The sequence below is a fragment of the Cyprinodon variegatus genome, unplaced genomic scaffold (assembly GCF_000732505.1).
Source record: "Cyprinodon variegatus isolate N-32 unplaced genomic scaffold, C_variegatus-1.0 Scaffold588, whole genome shotgun sequence".
In the NCBI taxonomy this organism is placed as follows: domain Eukaryota; kingdom Metazoa; phylum Chordata; class Actinopteri; order Cyprinodontiformes; family Cyprinodontidae; genus Cyprinodon; species Cyprinodon variegatus.
In genome coordinates, this window is record NW_015151041.1 from 117,705 (window position 1) to 134,161 (window position 16,457).

Here is a 16,457-nt window from a genome sequence, read left to right on the forward strand (position 1 = left end):
ATTTATATGTGGTCAGACACTATGTATGTACTGGCTATAAATGGTATATATAAACAGAGAAACAATTCCAAGAGGCTATAAATAAATTAATTAATATGAAAACTATAAATTATTCAGGAAAGTTAGCGTATGGATTATGTATATATATATATTAGTGGGGTTATAATACAGGATAGTTAATGACAGATAATAGCAGATAAAAGATATTCAGGTTATATACAGCTATAGTTGAGAAGTGTTGGATCCATAGATGTGTGTGTGTGTGTGTGAGGACAGTCCATATGCAGGGTTTCCGCGGGTCATTAAAAATCATTAAAAGTCATTAAATAATTATTTTTAAAATTAAGGCCTGAATTGGCATTAAAATTCATTAAATGTGATTATTTTGACATTTAAAATGCTTAATAAAAAAAAAGGTTATTAAAACAATTTCTTAAAATATATATTTATTTGCAAATATGCAAATATATCGCAATATATTTGCGCGGAACTGCTTCCGGCTGATCGTCAAGCTGTATATTCGGAAAAGAAGCTCAAGTCGGAGAAAAAGCTGTAGAATGGGGAAAATGCTAATTTCAACAAAAGTGGCTGGAAATCGAGGAATTGTAGCCTGCTGACAGTAAAGATGAAGAATTTGCTGTGTATATATGAGAGTTATGGGTACTTGTTGCATTAAAATTATTTTTAAGAGCATTAAAATAGCATTAAAAAGCATTAAATTAGAGTTGCTCATTCCTGTATAAACCCTGATATGTTATTGTTGTGTGTTGTGATTGATGACTGTTTCCTCTCACAGGGTACCTTGGACAGTAGGACGTCGGGGAACGTGTGAAGCGACTGGACTTGGATTCATCGAGCAGAGCGACTAAAGGGAATGTACAATTTCTCAGAACTGAATCAGCATTACTTGCATTTCCAGGACAATGGAGAAAATGGAAAATTTTTACCAGAACCATCGCTCTTTACTTCAAAAGAAAACAGACGAAAACAACAAAGGGGAACTTTTGCTGAGAGAAAAAGGCGTAGCAGAAAACCGAACAAGCTACAGCGAACAAAGCGGGGCGAAAACAGACGAGACCGACGGAGGAATTAAAGCAGCTTTCTTTGTGAGGAACTAAAGAGACAAACTTCTTCTCCAGGCTTGCTTTGATTTTCCAGACAACCTTAAAGTGTTTAAATCCTTGGTTATCATTTTTCTGCATCATCCTTTTACCTTTTTTATCTTTTGCTTGCTTTGAGGAGATGCATTGGGAGCAAGTTGGGCGTCGGAACCCAGAAAGTCCACTGGGAGACTTGGCCTCGTTTTACCAGTTAGTATTTTATGTTACGGTATTAAACGATCACAGTTATTGCTTTAGCCCTCATTATTTTGTATCCTCATCAGTATTTACCTACGACAATGAAATGGATGTATCCCAGTTTATATTCAAACAACACCTGAGTTGGATTTTTATTTTTCTATACTTTTCTGTTCCTGGAGGAGGAGGAGCCAGAGCGTCTAATGTCTGGAATGTCAGGGTCGAGTTTGCCACAAAGACATTATTGCCTTTGAGAATGGACATCTGTTGCCTTTAAAGAGAAAACTAAACAAAAAAAAAAAACAAGTTATGAATGAGTGAGGAATGCGTGTGTGTGAATGAGAGGAAAAATTACCCGATATCTGGGACTTTGATTCCATTTTTTGGTCCTTTTTGAAAAGTGTTCTTATTTTTCATCACAGGGGTTTTTACGGTACAGATAGTATTCATTAAAAAAAAAAAAATCAGATGGACAGTCTTATTTTTCAAGAACAAAACGTTCATAAAGTGCAAAGAGGAGATAACACTACAGACTGGTGCGTGTTTGCCACCAGAAGAAGAATGGCAGGACGGGACGCCGAGGAGCTTCCGTAGTTCCGGTGAAACGTTCGCTCGAGCGGCACGCGTCAGTCCTCCAGACTGAGACGAATCGGAGCTTTGATAGGCCATCTGTTTTGGCTTACACCAAGCGAGCCTGACCAAGTACCTTAGAGAGGTTTTTCCTACTTCAGTAAGGCAGCGGCGAATGAATCAGAAGATGCAAAATCCATTGCCATCAGATTTCAAAGTGAGTCATACATGGTGTTGTCTTTATTACTTTTTATTGTTATTCTTGTACAAAAAAAAGGTCAACTGAAAGACAGTTACACTATCAAAACCATGCTGTATTAGAAAACCTGTCAATATGTATATGAATTATGAATACACTTAAAAATGCTTCAACCTTTTTGCTTTCTTGTCTGAATTTGCTGCTGTCATGCATGTCAAAGCAAACTTTTTTTAGATTCCCTTTAATAGAAAAGTAACAAAGCAAATGAGCTGAATGACATGAGGCGGGAAACGACCAGCGGCCTTTTTCGCCAAAACTATTCACACACGTTAGTTTTTCTTCTATCCATCATGACTTAATCTTTTCAGTTGGTAGGGAGGGGCTGTTTCACACGGTTTACGCCCTGCACAGACTAAAACCTGTTGGGGCAAGTCTAGGTAGGGCATTCATTGAGGTGTAGTAGTCGGTGATTAAATGGCCCAGGGCTGACAGATCTATTCAAAGAAAGAAGAAACAATTGAAGATTCTGAAAGGCGGAGGTTTTATTCCGACTTCCTTGTTCATAAAACAGGCAAGATGCTGCAACAGTCTGGGAACCATCAGACCACAAAGATTACATGATCTATGGAGAAACATTTTGCTATGGTGTTTTCAACACCATGAAATCGTATTCGTTGTTAAAGGTTTTATATTTTCTTTTTAACCTATAAAGTGGACAAAATTACCAAAAACACCTAAAAGTACCTGCTGTTCTTAAACCATTGGGGGGGTCCAGGCCGCCATATGCAGCTGATGCAATGGCGGACAGTAGCCTTATTGTGGCAGATGAGGCTGCAAATTTGGAAGCACTGCAGACGAGACCTGACAGTTAACGGGTTAAAACTTCCATGTCAACTATATGTATATTTCTGATGACATATTGCCTTTGGCACAGTAGAGTATTAATCTGTTATGACATAGTTGTTTACCGGTGCCATTTTTCCAACCAGGATGAAAGAGCTGCTTCCTGGAGGGCGTGGGTCATCACTGCTCTGCACAGATCAGAGACGATCATTGGTTTTCCTGGTCAGGAAGAGCCATAAGGACAACAGACCTGCATGAATCCAGATAATTGGTGAAGGAATAGCACTGTAAAGAAGTTTGTCATATAAGCCTTTTAAAATAGTAATTCCAGCCTAATTTTGCCACCCGGACAAATTTCATGTCTTTTAGCAGTAAAAACACACAAATAGATTTTTCTGTTGACCATTGGAAATAGTCTGACTAACCTTTAACATTTCAAGTAAAAAGTAAACAAAAAAACATTATTTATTTTAGATGCGTGTCTCCATTTTCTACCAAAAAGATTTTTTTGTGTAATGAAAATGCTATTGAAACCATCCTCACTTTATGTAAAATAGTGAGTGCCCCTGTAATACACTTATTTTACACTTTACAGGGGATTTTCTTTTCCTTTTTTTTTTTTTTTTCCTAATTTCATTTAATCCAAACAATGGAAGAGTTTTTAAATGATAAATGTGACTCGGGTATATCAAGGGTACCATTTGCAGCAGCTGTTTGCCTACTTTAGTAAAATTAAAGTGCAGACTTTGATTAGCCCACTCTCCAATCCCTTCAATCTTTTAGCAGCAGTCCGATGTGAATTGGCTGGTGTGCTTTAAATTGTCTTGGTGCATAAGGCTAAAAGCTAACGGCTCGTAATGCTCACTAGAGAGGCAGAATTTGGGGTTCCATCATTTGTAGTAAGTTTTTAAGTACCAGATAAACAATGATGATCACAGCACCCCCACCTGAGATCGGTGAGATCGGTATTAGTTGGCCTGTTGTCCTCCGAAGGTTCAACACTCCATCTTTAGGATAATAGAAATAATGGCGTGTATTTCTTTTTATAGACTAGATGGTGAGGAATTTCTTTTCTGTAACTTTTTGCCTACTTCCTGTTGTCAGTCAGGCTCTATTTAAGGAATCTCTCTAGTTTATAGTTCAGGCATTAGTAAGGCTTAGACCTGACAAGTTAAATTCAAGTCAGCTTTTGATATTCTGGGTAATCATATAAACAAATATGATATATACACGTCATATATATATATATATATATATATATATATATATATATATATATATATATATATATATATATGTATAGACAATTTCCTAATGAAATAAGCTGATTTACTCTTAGAATAAAGAAGAAACTTCTCTATTGTCTTATTCCAAGTGTCTTATTTACCTGCTTCAGTTAAGGACATCTTCCCTTATTTAGATCAGTTTTGTACTAATTCTCTTTCTTATCATGACATGCGTTTTTACAGAAGAGAAGTAATTGATAGGTCTATAAGCTCCAGCCGTATTAATAGCAGATCATAGTTTTCATCTGTCAGAGGTCTGCAGCTTTGGCTGTGTTGCTCACCTTTTAATGCTAAACAATATGCTTAAGCTGTTTTTATTTTGTTATTCTTTTTTTCCGTAAGGGATCAATGGCTTCCTCATGGAGCTATATGCAGTCTTAATAAATAAAGTGTGAATGTTTGTCAGGGTCCACCTAAGGCCTCCTCTCTAAAGGTCAGAGCAGAGTCGACTCCCTTCGCTCATATCTCCATATTTAAAGCGCTGCAGCTTAACCGACGGTATATGTGCCTATGTCAAGGTTAAATCAAACTGAAGTACATGTTTGCGAAGGCTGCAAAGTGTTGGAATAATGGGGGGGCGGGGGCTAAAGCGGATAAAAAAATATTCTAGGAATCAAATTGAAGCAGATGGAGGAGAGCTGTCTGTTTTGGATTTATTCATGCGGCTGGATTAAAGGCGTAGAGTGTGATTGAGAGATATGCTCCTGCTCAGTGGGATAGCTTCATAGGAGTGACAGTCACCCCCCCACCCCTCCGCAGAGGTCAGTGTGATGACCAAAATCCTCCGTCAGTCGACAAATCTGTTGAAGAGCGAGAGGGACTCACCTTGTACTGTTCTCTCAAAGCGAGGAAGGCAAGAAACTAAAGGAGGTAAGGAGTCTTTGTCTCTTATGCACAGTTTGCATCAGTCTGCTGGAGGGTTTCCATGGTGATGGCAGGTTTCCTCCTGTGTATCCTCATGCCACCTGTTATCAGCGGCGGAGAAATGTCTGTCCGTTTTTTTAAAGTTAGTGATGATGACTCTTACAAAAACACTGATTACGCTTCACTGCGATTTATTGGGATTTTATTTGACAGACCAACAAAAACACATCATCACTGTAAAACTGGAAGATAGTCTGTTTGTTTTTTTTAGCTAGGGTAGCTGTAAGTCTTTTCTGTTTGTCTATATCAGGCATGTCCAAAGTTGGTCCTCAAGGGTGGCTGTCTTGCAGGTTTTAGAGGTTTTCCATCTTCAGCACAACTGATTTCTAATGATAGGTGATGAACAGGCGTTTGCTGAGCTGCAAAATTAGATGTGCTGAAGCTGAGAAACACTGAAAGCCTGTAGGACAGCGGCCCTCCAGGACCAGCTTTGGACATGCCTGGTCTATATCAACCCTGTCCATCCGTTTGCAGAATAGATAACGCCCGATTCATTAGGACAGAGATCATCAATATCAGTTTAAGTATCACCACAGATTCTGAAATGCATTAATTGCTGGATTTTGACTGAGACATTCAGACTCACATTTGGTTCCAAATCATTGGTGTCAAAAAGGCTGGATGTGTCACAGTTTTTAATTGATATTTCTTCACAGAAAAGACATTTTTAAATGGTACATATGACTTGTTTTTAGCTACTAAAACAAAAATTGCTGGTCTGTTTTTAGTAGAAAAGGAGAGCTAGGTTTTACATGATCAGCTGTTTTCTATTTTCTTGATCTGAAGCACAGATGTCAAACTCCAGTCCTTAAAGGGCCGGCGTCCTGCAACTTTCGGACATGTCTCTGTTTTAACACGGCTGAATCAAATTACCAGGTGATTAGCAGGATTCTGGTGAACTTTATTACATCCGAATTGTTCAAATCAGTGAGGATTATTCAGCTAAAATGGTAGTGTGGGACCAGTGATCATGATGAGGTAGAGAAAGGAGTCCGTATCTTTCCTGTAATGGTTTCTTCTGGGGAGCTGTAAGGAATCCCACAGTCCTTTGTGTGGCATGACCTGAAGCACAGTCCCCCATTTTAGAAATTGACAAAAATGCATTCCATGTTCACACCGTCATATGTTTGATTCAGGTGTGTTGGACCGGGAACATTTTAAAGGTTGTAGGATACTGGCCCTGTAGGACTGGAGTTTAAAATCCCAGATCTAGAGCAGAATTAGTCTATGGTCAACCACTGCAGTTTTATTTAACAGGTTACTTTTCAACAAAACCTTTCAATTGTAGCTCTGGTTGAATTTGCAGGATCATTTTCTTGCTGAAGTTTAACCTCAGTCTCAGATTTTTGGCATCCTCTTTCTGAGTTATCTCATATTTATCTCTTTATTCTCTCCAATAACTACGAGGATGTTCCAATAACTATCCTCACAGCATGATGCTCCCATCACTATGTTCCACCCTGGGGTGTTTTCTTGGTAATGAAAATTCCAGCTGCAAATGTCTTCAGCATGGAGTAGCTTCCAGTATATTCCTGAAAAAGAGTATTCCACACAGCATAAGCCCACCGTTACCATTTTTGGCTGTCTTCAAATTAAAATAAAGACAGAAATCTAGGGAGTGAATTTTGTTCCATTATTGTTGCAATTAAAGAACATGTTTTGTAAATGGAAAATTGTAATTTTTAGGGTTTTTTTCTTCAAATTTATTTTGAAAATGCAAAATCATATTTTTTTTTTTACAAATTTATTTTTAAAAAGTTTTTTTTTTTTTTTTACCGATTTTGTATTTTCTTTTACTTTGCTTTCTTGTGCTTTTCTTAAATTGCATTACAGATGTTCTCCACTTACCAAATACCAAACATTCTCTCTTGACCTGCACTTAGCTCAATAGAAATGCTAATATCAACACATCTGTTAAACACACATTTGTAAAACTCATTCAGATCAACAGAACAAATAAAAACCTTTTAAGTTTTAAATGTGTGAAGAAGAAATATTTGGGGAAAAAATGGAAATACAATAAAACATGGGAAAAATTAGAGAAAAAAACCCAAAACCAATTTAGAAGAGAAGAGAAAATGGCAAAGATACTTGCAAAATCTTTATATATATATATATATATATATATATATACGGGTATATAATATGTTTTGCATTTATGCATTTCTGAAATGCATTTTTGTTTAAACTTAAAAAATGCTTGCAGCAAGGATAGAACAAAATTCACTTCGTATGGAACAGCCAACCCCATTTTTAGTTACCAATGTGTGCTCTGCTATATTTCTACTGCAAAGAATTTTGCTTACCGTTACTGCTTCCCAAGGCGATGGGTTGAATGCAGAAGTAAATTTCTCCATTGTGAGATCAATAAAGTTCAATTATTATTATTGTGTTTGCTGTGTCTCCTGCATATTTTGTGAGAAACTGGCATGTTTTATAACCTAATTCTGCTAACTTCTACAATAATTCACAGAAGGCTTCACAGAGCAGCTGGAATTGGTGTGACTGTCTACTAATCTGAGGATGAAACCTGTGGGGTTGCATTTTATTAAGGAAATATATGATTTAAGGGGGATGAATGCTAATATGAGTCACACTTTTCAGTTTTTTATTGTAAAAACGTTTAAACCATGCATCTTCCTTCTTTCTCTGCGCATTTAAATACTTTGAGTTAGTGTGTTAAATAAAATAATTAGATACATAGAGGTTTGTGCTGTTCAACTGAAGTTTAAAAGGTTTAGTGAGATGTAGTCCACTGGTTCTACTATCCTGGAGACCTGGTGTTAGTTAACAAAGTAGGTAAAAGATGGATAAAATGTATCGTCTTTATTTCATCCCTTTTTTCTCTCTCCAGCCGGCTCCTCCTATGATGACCTTCCTTAAGAGAGCTCGTTCCCCTTCCCTCTCCTTCTTCCAGACAGTCGTGTCCCTCCTGCTGAGCACCGTGGCCCTCACATCCCCCTTCTGGTGCACAGGCAAGCAGAAAATACCCAAGCCGCTCTGCACGGCAAACAAGATCACCCGATGCATCCCTGTGCCCGGTTTGTCCAACAACTCTAACATCCAGTTCTTCTGGGAGACGGGTGACGACCGCTTCGTCTTCCCCACCTTCCACACGGGGCTGTTCATCATCTGCGAGGAGAACATCTATGTGGACGAATGGGGTGAGAGCACCACTGCAGGGAGATGGGTCCAGTCAGCCAACCCTGAATAGAGGAAAAACTAAATCACAGGTGGAGGGTGAAGAAATATGTTGCTCATTTTTTTTCTGAGTGCAAAAGTCAGAGGAGTAGCAGCCTAGTGGTAAGAGCATATGGCTTGGAATCCTGAGGTTCTGATTTCGAGCCCCCCTCCCACAGACTGCCACTCTTGCTCTCTAAGCAAAGACCCTTAACCCCACATTTCTCCCTGGGCACCCATGATTGCAGCCCACTGCTCCCCATGGGGATGGGTTAAATGCAGAGGTACATTTTTCCAATGTGAGATCAATAAAGTTCAATTATTATTATTATTGAACGTATCACCAGCAACCCTGAAATTGATCACATAGGTTGAAAAAGACTATTTAATGCAAGAAATCTGCATTTCTAAGGATGCTAATTCATTTTTACATGGGAAGCCTTGGAAATCAAAGCAATCTGTCTGGAATTTCACTGAAACAGGAAACACATATTTGGCATAAACTTTGTGTCTGTACCAATACAAGGCAGGATACAGAAAGGTTGGATAAAACATGGATATATATATATATATATATATAAAAAACTATATAGATAGTTATAGATATGTGTGTGCGTGAGCCTGTAATGCTGTGTGCCGGGCCCAAAGAAGATTATCACCGGGGCGAGTTCTGCTCACAGAGATTTAGACTGCAGCAGCATGACTCAATTATGGATTAAAAGCCTGAGAGGGGAGAGGTTAACAGGATTCACCAACATGGGCCGGGTTATCATCGTCTCGTTTGCAGCTGATTAGATGAGCTAAAACTTTTTTTTTTTCTAAATCACCAGTCTAACCTCCTTGCAGTCGACCAGAGCAGTGAGAGTTTTTTCCCACATATCCGTCTCCATAAATGGAACAAAGAAAAATAATTTAAACACACACACAGCCTTCCCCAAATGTTTGTTCATGGATGTTTTCTCGATTTCTCTTTCCTCCCTTTCTACAGAAACCACATTTCTGGAGTGAACAGAACAGCCAGTAGTGATCAGTTCAGTCGACCTCTTGGCATCTTTTAAGTTTTTTAATTATTGGTTTTAAGTTTAATTTATTGCTACAAATTGCCATATATATTTTCTAGCAATGCTTTAGTACTCTGTAGGTTTCTTGCTGACCTCTCTGCCATGTCATTTGGTCTTCATGATTCTGTCTGATCACTTAATTCCTTCCTGTTAAAAGGGAGTTTTTCCTCTCCACTGTCGCTTCAATCATGCTTAGTGTGAGGGATTGCCTTCGACTCAATGAGTCGATGCAATCAACTGGTTTTCCTTAGATAGAAAACTGAATTAATTTGACTGGATGATCTGGCGAACTGTAAAGTGCCTTGAGATGACATGTGTTGTGAGTTGGGGCTACATAAATAAACTGAATTGAATTGAATTAATTCTCCAAACAACATCTGAGGCCGTAACACAATAGCTGCATTCAGTCATACACAGATCACTTCCTTTCATTCTGAAGGTGCTTGGGTTTTAATCAGGGCATGGACGGTTCTAGACAGGGGCCGAAAAGGGCCAGTGCCCCTATGGAACTGGATCTGATGCTCATTATGGCCCTTATACTAAAGAATTAATACTAACAATTAAATCAGATCATATATGTTTGCACACAAAAATGTAACAGAATGGATTTTGATTTTTTACAGGTTTACTTCAACAAATGTTAAAGAAATGTAAGATGTTGTTAAGAGAATTCCCAAATTTTCTCCCAGACCCATTATAAATGTCATGGGTGTATTGCATGCATAAAATGTCTCCCAACCTTTTCTGATTGCTCTGCAGCTTTAGAATTCAATTTGTGTTTCACTAATCGTGTCTTTCAGGATTTTTTTGCCGTGTCTAAAAGTGCGTTCTCATGTCGCCATGCAGCTGCCTTCAGCATAGGCCCGCTCCCTGCTGCTGCAGCAGTAGAAAAACGAACAGCGAGGACATTTCTGCATTGTTGCCGACTCAGCGACTTTATTTAGGGTCTTTTCTGATCCCTTTAGTGGATATTTTGCTTTTTTTTTTTTTTAAGCGATCAGCAAAAAATCTGGTGACTTTTTTCTGTCTTGTTGGATACTTTGGTGAGAACACATAGAGCAGTGATCATTCTGAGTTTTCTGTCTTCAGTTAACAGTTATTGAGCGCAGGGACGCAGCAGCTGCAACCTGTGTCTTCAATCAGAGAGCAGAGCGACTGTCCTCCGTTTCCTCATTGAACATGAGTCACACAAGGCTTCCACTTATCAATCTGGATTTAAAATCCAGATTTAAATCTATAATATTTAGCGTTATTTTCTATAACATAGAATAGCTTGTGGGCATGTTTTTAGCTGCCATAGCCGACCACGGTCTGCTCTCTGAGTGCCATAAAATTTTTTGTATCCATAGTTATGTTTTTATCATTTAAATTCAGATGGGTGATTAATAAAATATATTTATGTGGTGTGACAATTTGATAACCCCAATTTTTTTTTTTTTTTTTACACAATCTTAAAAATTTAGCACTTTTAGCTCCAGCCATATTGAGATGGGATCGTAATTTTAATCCACTAGTTTAGGGTGTCCTGAACCGTAAGTAGCTTTTTGGCTCTCTCTTTATACCAAATGAATAAATGTTGCCCCATTGTTGTTTTTTTTCACTGGCCTCCTTTGGTAAAATTGGTCTGAAATAGGGTACCCAACTGCCTGAAAAAAAAGGGGCACCTCATGTGCATGCCAGCTAACCCAATTGCCTTTACCCCTCCTGGTGTAGTGATTTATTCTTAGCCCCTCTTTGTGTGTGAAATGATTTTTTTCTCTATTTTACTCAAATCTGCATTGAATTAGATACATATTTGCTGTGTGCTTTATATTCATTATCGCAGACTTTTTCCACCCAGGTATTTGTTTTTTCCCATTCCTCCTTATATTTCTGCATCCTTTTTTTTTGGAGGAGGCCCATCGCTATTCGAAAGCGCACCGCACCCAAAAGCAATGTCAGGAGTGAATTCTTCAGCAAGTCTGCATAATTTTTAAGACGTCTGGAAGCATAAACTGCACTTTTATTGGTGCAACACACGAAGAGGCTGAGTTCTTCCTTTTTCTCTTGCTGTCCTCACTTGCACCTGTTTCTTTAAGACTCTTAATGTCTCAGTCCATTTGGAGGCCGATTATTGGAGCTATCATGTCAACAGTTTGGTAATCAACCCACAAGAGGCTTAACTAAAAGCTGAGACAGGAGGATGCTGCCTTTCTCTCCTCTTCTTTTTTTGTTTGCCTGGAGCCAAATTCTTCTAAGAAAAGTAATTACTTTCAGTTTGTTTCTCAATGTTTGATTCTCATCAGAAGGTCATAAAAATGAAAAACAAAAAACAACCCATTAGTTTGTGGGGAGGCTAATATTTTTCTTTCCTCTTCCATCCTGGCAGATTTACACCAAACAGATCAGGCAGCGTCCAGCATTAAAAGCTCTTTATGCAAACAGTTTTTTGACATAATAGCTTAATAGGTGTGTTTAATTACATTTTAGGTTTCCTACTAGAGGAAAAAAAAATATCTGATATAACAGATAGCAGCTACGTTCTCTGCCTCAGAGACCTTTTATTCATAAATTTATTATCTTTGTTTTTTTAGAAGAGAAGTGTCGAGGCTTTTACAGTTTGACTCCTGAATCAGAGGAAGGTAAATCATTCATCTTCATGCTTATTGATAGATTGAAACTCCTGCCTATACGGTTGTTTCAGCTCCTCCATTCTTCCTCTGCAGCGATGATGTGGCTCTGTCTTACACTGGAGTTCATGTATGTTGGTCTGCTGCTGGTCAGCTGCCTGCTGCTATCTGGCCAGCTGTGCATCAGGGCCTGGTTCCCCTCCACGGTACGCTGGGGCCAGTTGCTCAACTCCTTCGCAGCTGTCTTCACAGTTCTGGGAGGTATATCTAACACTACCTCAGATTTATGTTTTGATTAATGGTTTTAATGTGAGTGATTTACCTTTTTGGGGGTTTGGGGGGTATTTCTTGTACCGCAGGTCTGCTGGGAATGGTGGGTCACATGATGTTCATGCAGGTGTTTCAGACCACTGTTTCGATGGGACCAGAGGACTTTAAACCTCACAGCTATGGCTACTCCTGGGCATTCTAGTGAGTAAATTAGACATTTCACAGACACCCTGTAATCTGAAACCACGTTGAATTTTGATAAATGTCTGCAGGTACTGCCTCAAATATAAGGTTTAACTTCAAAGCATTCATAAATTTGTTGGAAAATTATTCTTAAGGCCAAAGATGAAATGAAAACCAAATGAAAACATACCCCTAAAAATGATTTTGATATTCCAACATCGAACAAAATGTGCATCTTTGACAGCACTAATGGATCTTTACATTCATTCATTCATCCACTGTTTTCAACATGTCAGATCAGATGTGGGGCTAACAGGTCTAGGAGCAGAATCCAAACATCCCTCATCATCCCAGAAAAGTTTCTCCATCTTATCAGGGATGATCCATGGTGTCTGTTTCTCAAAGCACGTTTACTGAAAACTACGTTTTCTACAACTGAGATCAGGGAAACAATTTTTCCGTTTCACAAAGACATTTACTCAACCTCTGTTTCTGTTACTGTAGTAACATTCTCTCCAGAGCTAACTTGGTCGGGAGCAGGTTTTCCTCAGTAAAATCAGTGTCCACTGTCTCCGCCCTCCTTAGAGCCAATCATGTTTTATTTCCTGAGTTAATCAGCAGAGTTCTGTCGTAGTTTTGTGCATACAATTAAAAGGAAACCTTTGTCCTTTAGACATATTAGGTGTTAAAAATACAAACATAGCACCTCCCTTAAATGAAATTCAATTAAAGGATGGAAAACAAATGGAACAAGAGAGAGAGGGATTTTAATGTTAAAGCCCCCTGCCATTGTAGACTTCATATAAACTTACATATTAACTGTGCAGCAATCTTCTCCTACTCAATCTTACTCTACTTTGCAGCTGTTGCTCTGTCTTTTAAACATTGTCTCCAACTGGTTTTTAATTTCTGTAATTAAATGTCTAGGATCCAGTGGGATGAGATAGGCACTTCCTGTTGCCTGCTGTCATGGTGACTCTTTGAATCATTGGACCTACTCATTATACATATAGTCATTAAACATTTAGTCCCCCCAGTAAATTCGGTGTTAAACTTTGCAGTGACAAACCCATAAAATTTCAAAAGAGAAACAATTTGACCAGAGAACCAAACCACCTCAGAAGTAAGTGGCCTAAAATAAGGCCTTCCATTAATTGTTGTGAAGATGTCAAGGCAAAACTTGAGCTCCTCAACTGCTAATGCCAACTCCAATTCCAAGCCTCAGATTTAAAGGACTTGACTCATGTCGGTCACTGTACATTCAGCTCAATCATACTGGCCAGAAGACGTAAACAGAAGCACATTTTCTTAAAGAGCGAGGATGAAACCCTGATTCCGATACTAGCTACCATCCTCCTATTGACCAAGTCTTGATATCCTGACCAAAGACAAAATTAACAGGATTAATGACAAGGAGCAGCCCCGACACAGTGTCAAGCCTTGTCCCTAAAGCCGGGCGTACACTGCACGATTTTTTAAATTGTTGCATGCAGCTACAGCTCACATTGTACGACGAAAGCGCAGGGTTTAAAAGTGCACAGCTCACCATGTACATTCTCACACTGTGCGACCCAACTATCTGATGTGATCTACCTGCTCACACTGTACGTCTCGTCTATCCGGAAGCCAAACAAGTGGAGGAGGAATACGAAGCTCATTAGAGTGAAACGTGCTGCCTTGACAATTTCTGCAATTTTGTGTGCGGAAAGCCCTAAAAACAAGGGGCGACGTATTTGGAAAAAGACATGGCTGTGCAAAGGTGGCTACTATGGTCTGTCAATTTTAAAGAAAGAACTCTATTTCAGTCGCACCCCCACCATGCTTCTTTGTTTTTGTCTGAGAAGAAGAATCCTTGTTTGTCCACTGAGTGATTTGCCCACGATGGCCGGCTGAGTTTCAAACACGTTTGATTTTATTTGATTCCTGATTGGGAGGTGGTCGTGAGTTGCTGATTGCCCCTCGTTACTCCCGTACACTACACGACTCAAAACGCACAATCAGGCTGAAAGTCGGCCCGATTGAAAAATTCTCGCATGACAGGAAAATCGTCCCGAAAAAGGCAAAAAATTGTACAGTGTACGCCTGGCTTTAGGCACATAAAGATCAGATCAATGAATTCTAAACGTTCCCTTAGCAGTTCTGCAAAGGTGTCCATCCATGGCCATGATGAAAGGCACAAAAAAAATGAACTTCATTGATCTCACAGTGGAGAAATTAACTCACTTAACTCATTAAGTACATTTAAGCCATCCCCTTGGGGAGCAGTGGGCTGCCACCGAGCAGCACCAGGGATTAAGGGTTTTGCTCAGAGACCAAGAGTGCAGGTTATGGGGATCGAATCGGGTTCTTGCAACCTTCTAAGAGCAAAAGCACACTGCTCTAACCAGTAGGCCAACACTCCCCCATGGTGCTTTATGTGCATCCAAAGAGAAGCAGAGGCACATGTTCAAACAATGATCAGCTTTCTTTGGGGAAAATATAACCACAAGTCTAGTCTGCCTTTAAACATTGGCACCAGTTCTCTATGTGGCATTAGTGTGGCACTGCAGCTAAGACACCCCCCTGGTGAGCATAGCATTCAGGAAAGAAGGACAAATCTCAGCCATTCCTGTTCAAAAATGCCTATTTAACCCCAAACCGAAAACAAACAGTCAGATCCCACTTGGAGATTGTGACTTGATAAGGATATCCTCAAAGTTCTCATTCCATTGGTCAACAACCTTTCTAGTCAAGGTCCAAAACACACCTTGGGCCCTGTTTTTTTTTTTGTGTGTGTGTGTGTGTCTCATTCACAACAGCATCTTAACTTGCAAACAAGATAAATTGCCATGAGATTCATGAATTGACAAACTCCTGAAAACCCACTTTGTCAGAACCCAGTAGATGCATTAGCCTTGAATACAGAAATGTCTCAAACCAATGAAATGCAATGATGGGATGTCAACCAGAAGCACAGACCCCACTTTTCAGTCTATGAGCTGGAATACCCTCTATTTCTTTTTTGCAATACGAGCAAAGGGACACGGTTTGTGATTGGGATAGGAAAGATGTCTGCGTTATACTCCAAACCGGATTTGACAAGAGTTGGATTTATCAGTTAACTACACTAGTTGAGAAACAAATCAAGAATGTGATAAATCACAGCTCCTACTGCTGCTGCGATTGGCTGAAAGCTCGACATGGGATGCAGGTGTGAGTCGGTGATATTTACCCAACCAATGCTAAGAATTTTACTAAATGTCCCTCCCTTTTGCTAACATTTCCACAGCAGCCTTTCCAGGTGGATTCTGTGTAGAGTTCAAATTGAACTACACCTATCAATCTCTTTATGAAAGATTGAAGAACCTCCTAAAGGACAAGGACATGTCATTCTCTATTGCCTCGATAGATTCCTCACACTACCCAGGTTTTTTGATTTTACATCAACAGAAACAGAATCTTTAGGGATGCTTGATACCTGCCAGCTATTTTAATAGTCCTCAGAAACAAACAAGCTTAAAAGGACTTACTTGTTCAGCTGACAATATCCGTTACTGCTGGAATCCAGCAACTGTTGGTGCAGTTGATGTCAACTTATTGGGGCAAATAACACAACCAAACACATGGCTCACATCAGTTTACATGATGTGCTTCTGATATTAAAGGTATTGGAGGATTTTCGCAATTTTTTATTAAGACCCGCCCTCTCCACTTAAAAAAGAAAAAAATGCAAGAGGTAACGCGCGCGCGAGAGAATGCAGGAGCCCGTTTCTCCTTGTGCACTCTCTCTTCAAAAGTTGCTGTTTGCATCGCTCATACAAGCTCACTTTCCAAAAGAAGATTTGCATTTTTTCCACTATGTCAGACTCACCACCGGTAGGTGTAAATGGGGACAAGCACGTAGGACAGCTTTACATAAACAAATATCACCAGACTTGATGACAATTAGGAGGACCAATTATTTTGATGATCCACCCCGAAAAAGAAAATCCTCCACTGTCCCTTTAACTTTCCAGTATTCATTTACATCCTTAAAAGTTTGGATTTAAACTGAC

At 39.2% G+C, this 16,457-nt stretch overlaps 2 protein-coding genes across 3 annotated transcripts in view; both read left to right on the forward strand.

The window, feature by feature from the left end:
- tcf20 (transcription factor 20 (AR1)) overlaps positions 1–1,604 on the forward strand; it is a 17,351-nt gene extending 15,747 nt beyond the window's left edge. For both annotated transcript variants that reach the window (XM_015392380.1, XM_015392381.1), the window contains exon 6: positions 797–1,604. In XM_015392380.1, the coding sequence (XP_015247866.1) occupies positions 797–813 (17 nt within the window). In that variant the 3' untranslated portion in view covers positions 814–1,604. The remainder of the gene's footprint in view (positions 1–796) is intronic.
- Positions 1,605–7,835: 6,231 nt separating this feature from the next.
- Positions 7,836–12,469, forward strand: LOC107095972 (germ cell-specific gene 1-like protein). Its single transcript, XM_015392378.1, has 4 exons — positions 7,836–8,284; positions 11,935–11,982; positions 12,067–12,231; positions 12,330–12,469. Exons 1-4 carry the CDS (start codon positions 7,927–7,929, stop codon positions 12,440–12,442), a joined length of 684 nt encoding a protein of 227 aa, XP_015247864.1. The 5' UTR covers positions 7,836–7,926; the 3' UTR covers positions 12,443–12,469.
- Positions 12,470–16,457: the final 3,988 nt, after the last annotated feature.

Excerpts from the sequence above, each read along its gene's own strand:
- LOC107095972 (XM_015392378.1), top strand. The coding sequence starts at position 7,927 with ATGGATAAAATGTATCGTCTTTATTTCATCCCTTTTTTCTCTCTCCAG. Across the intron at positions 8,285-11,934 it reads CATCTATGTGGACGAATGGG|AAGAGAAGTGTCGAGGCTTT; the intron begins GTGAGAGCACCA and ends TTGTTTTTTTAG. Across the intron at positions 12,232-12,329 it reads TGTCTTCACAGTTCTGGGAG|GTCTGCTGGGAATGGTGGGT; the intron begins GTATATCTAACA and ends CTTGTACCGCAG.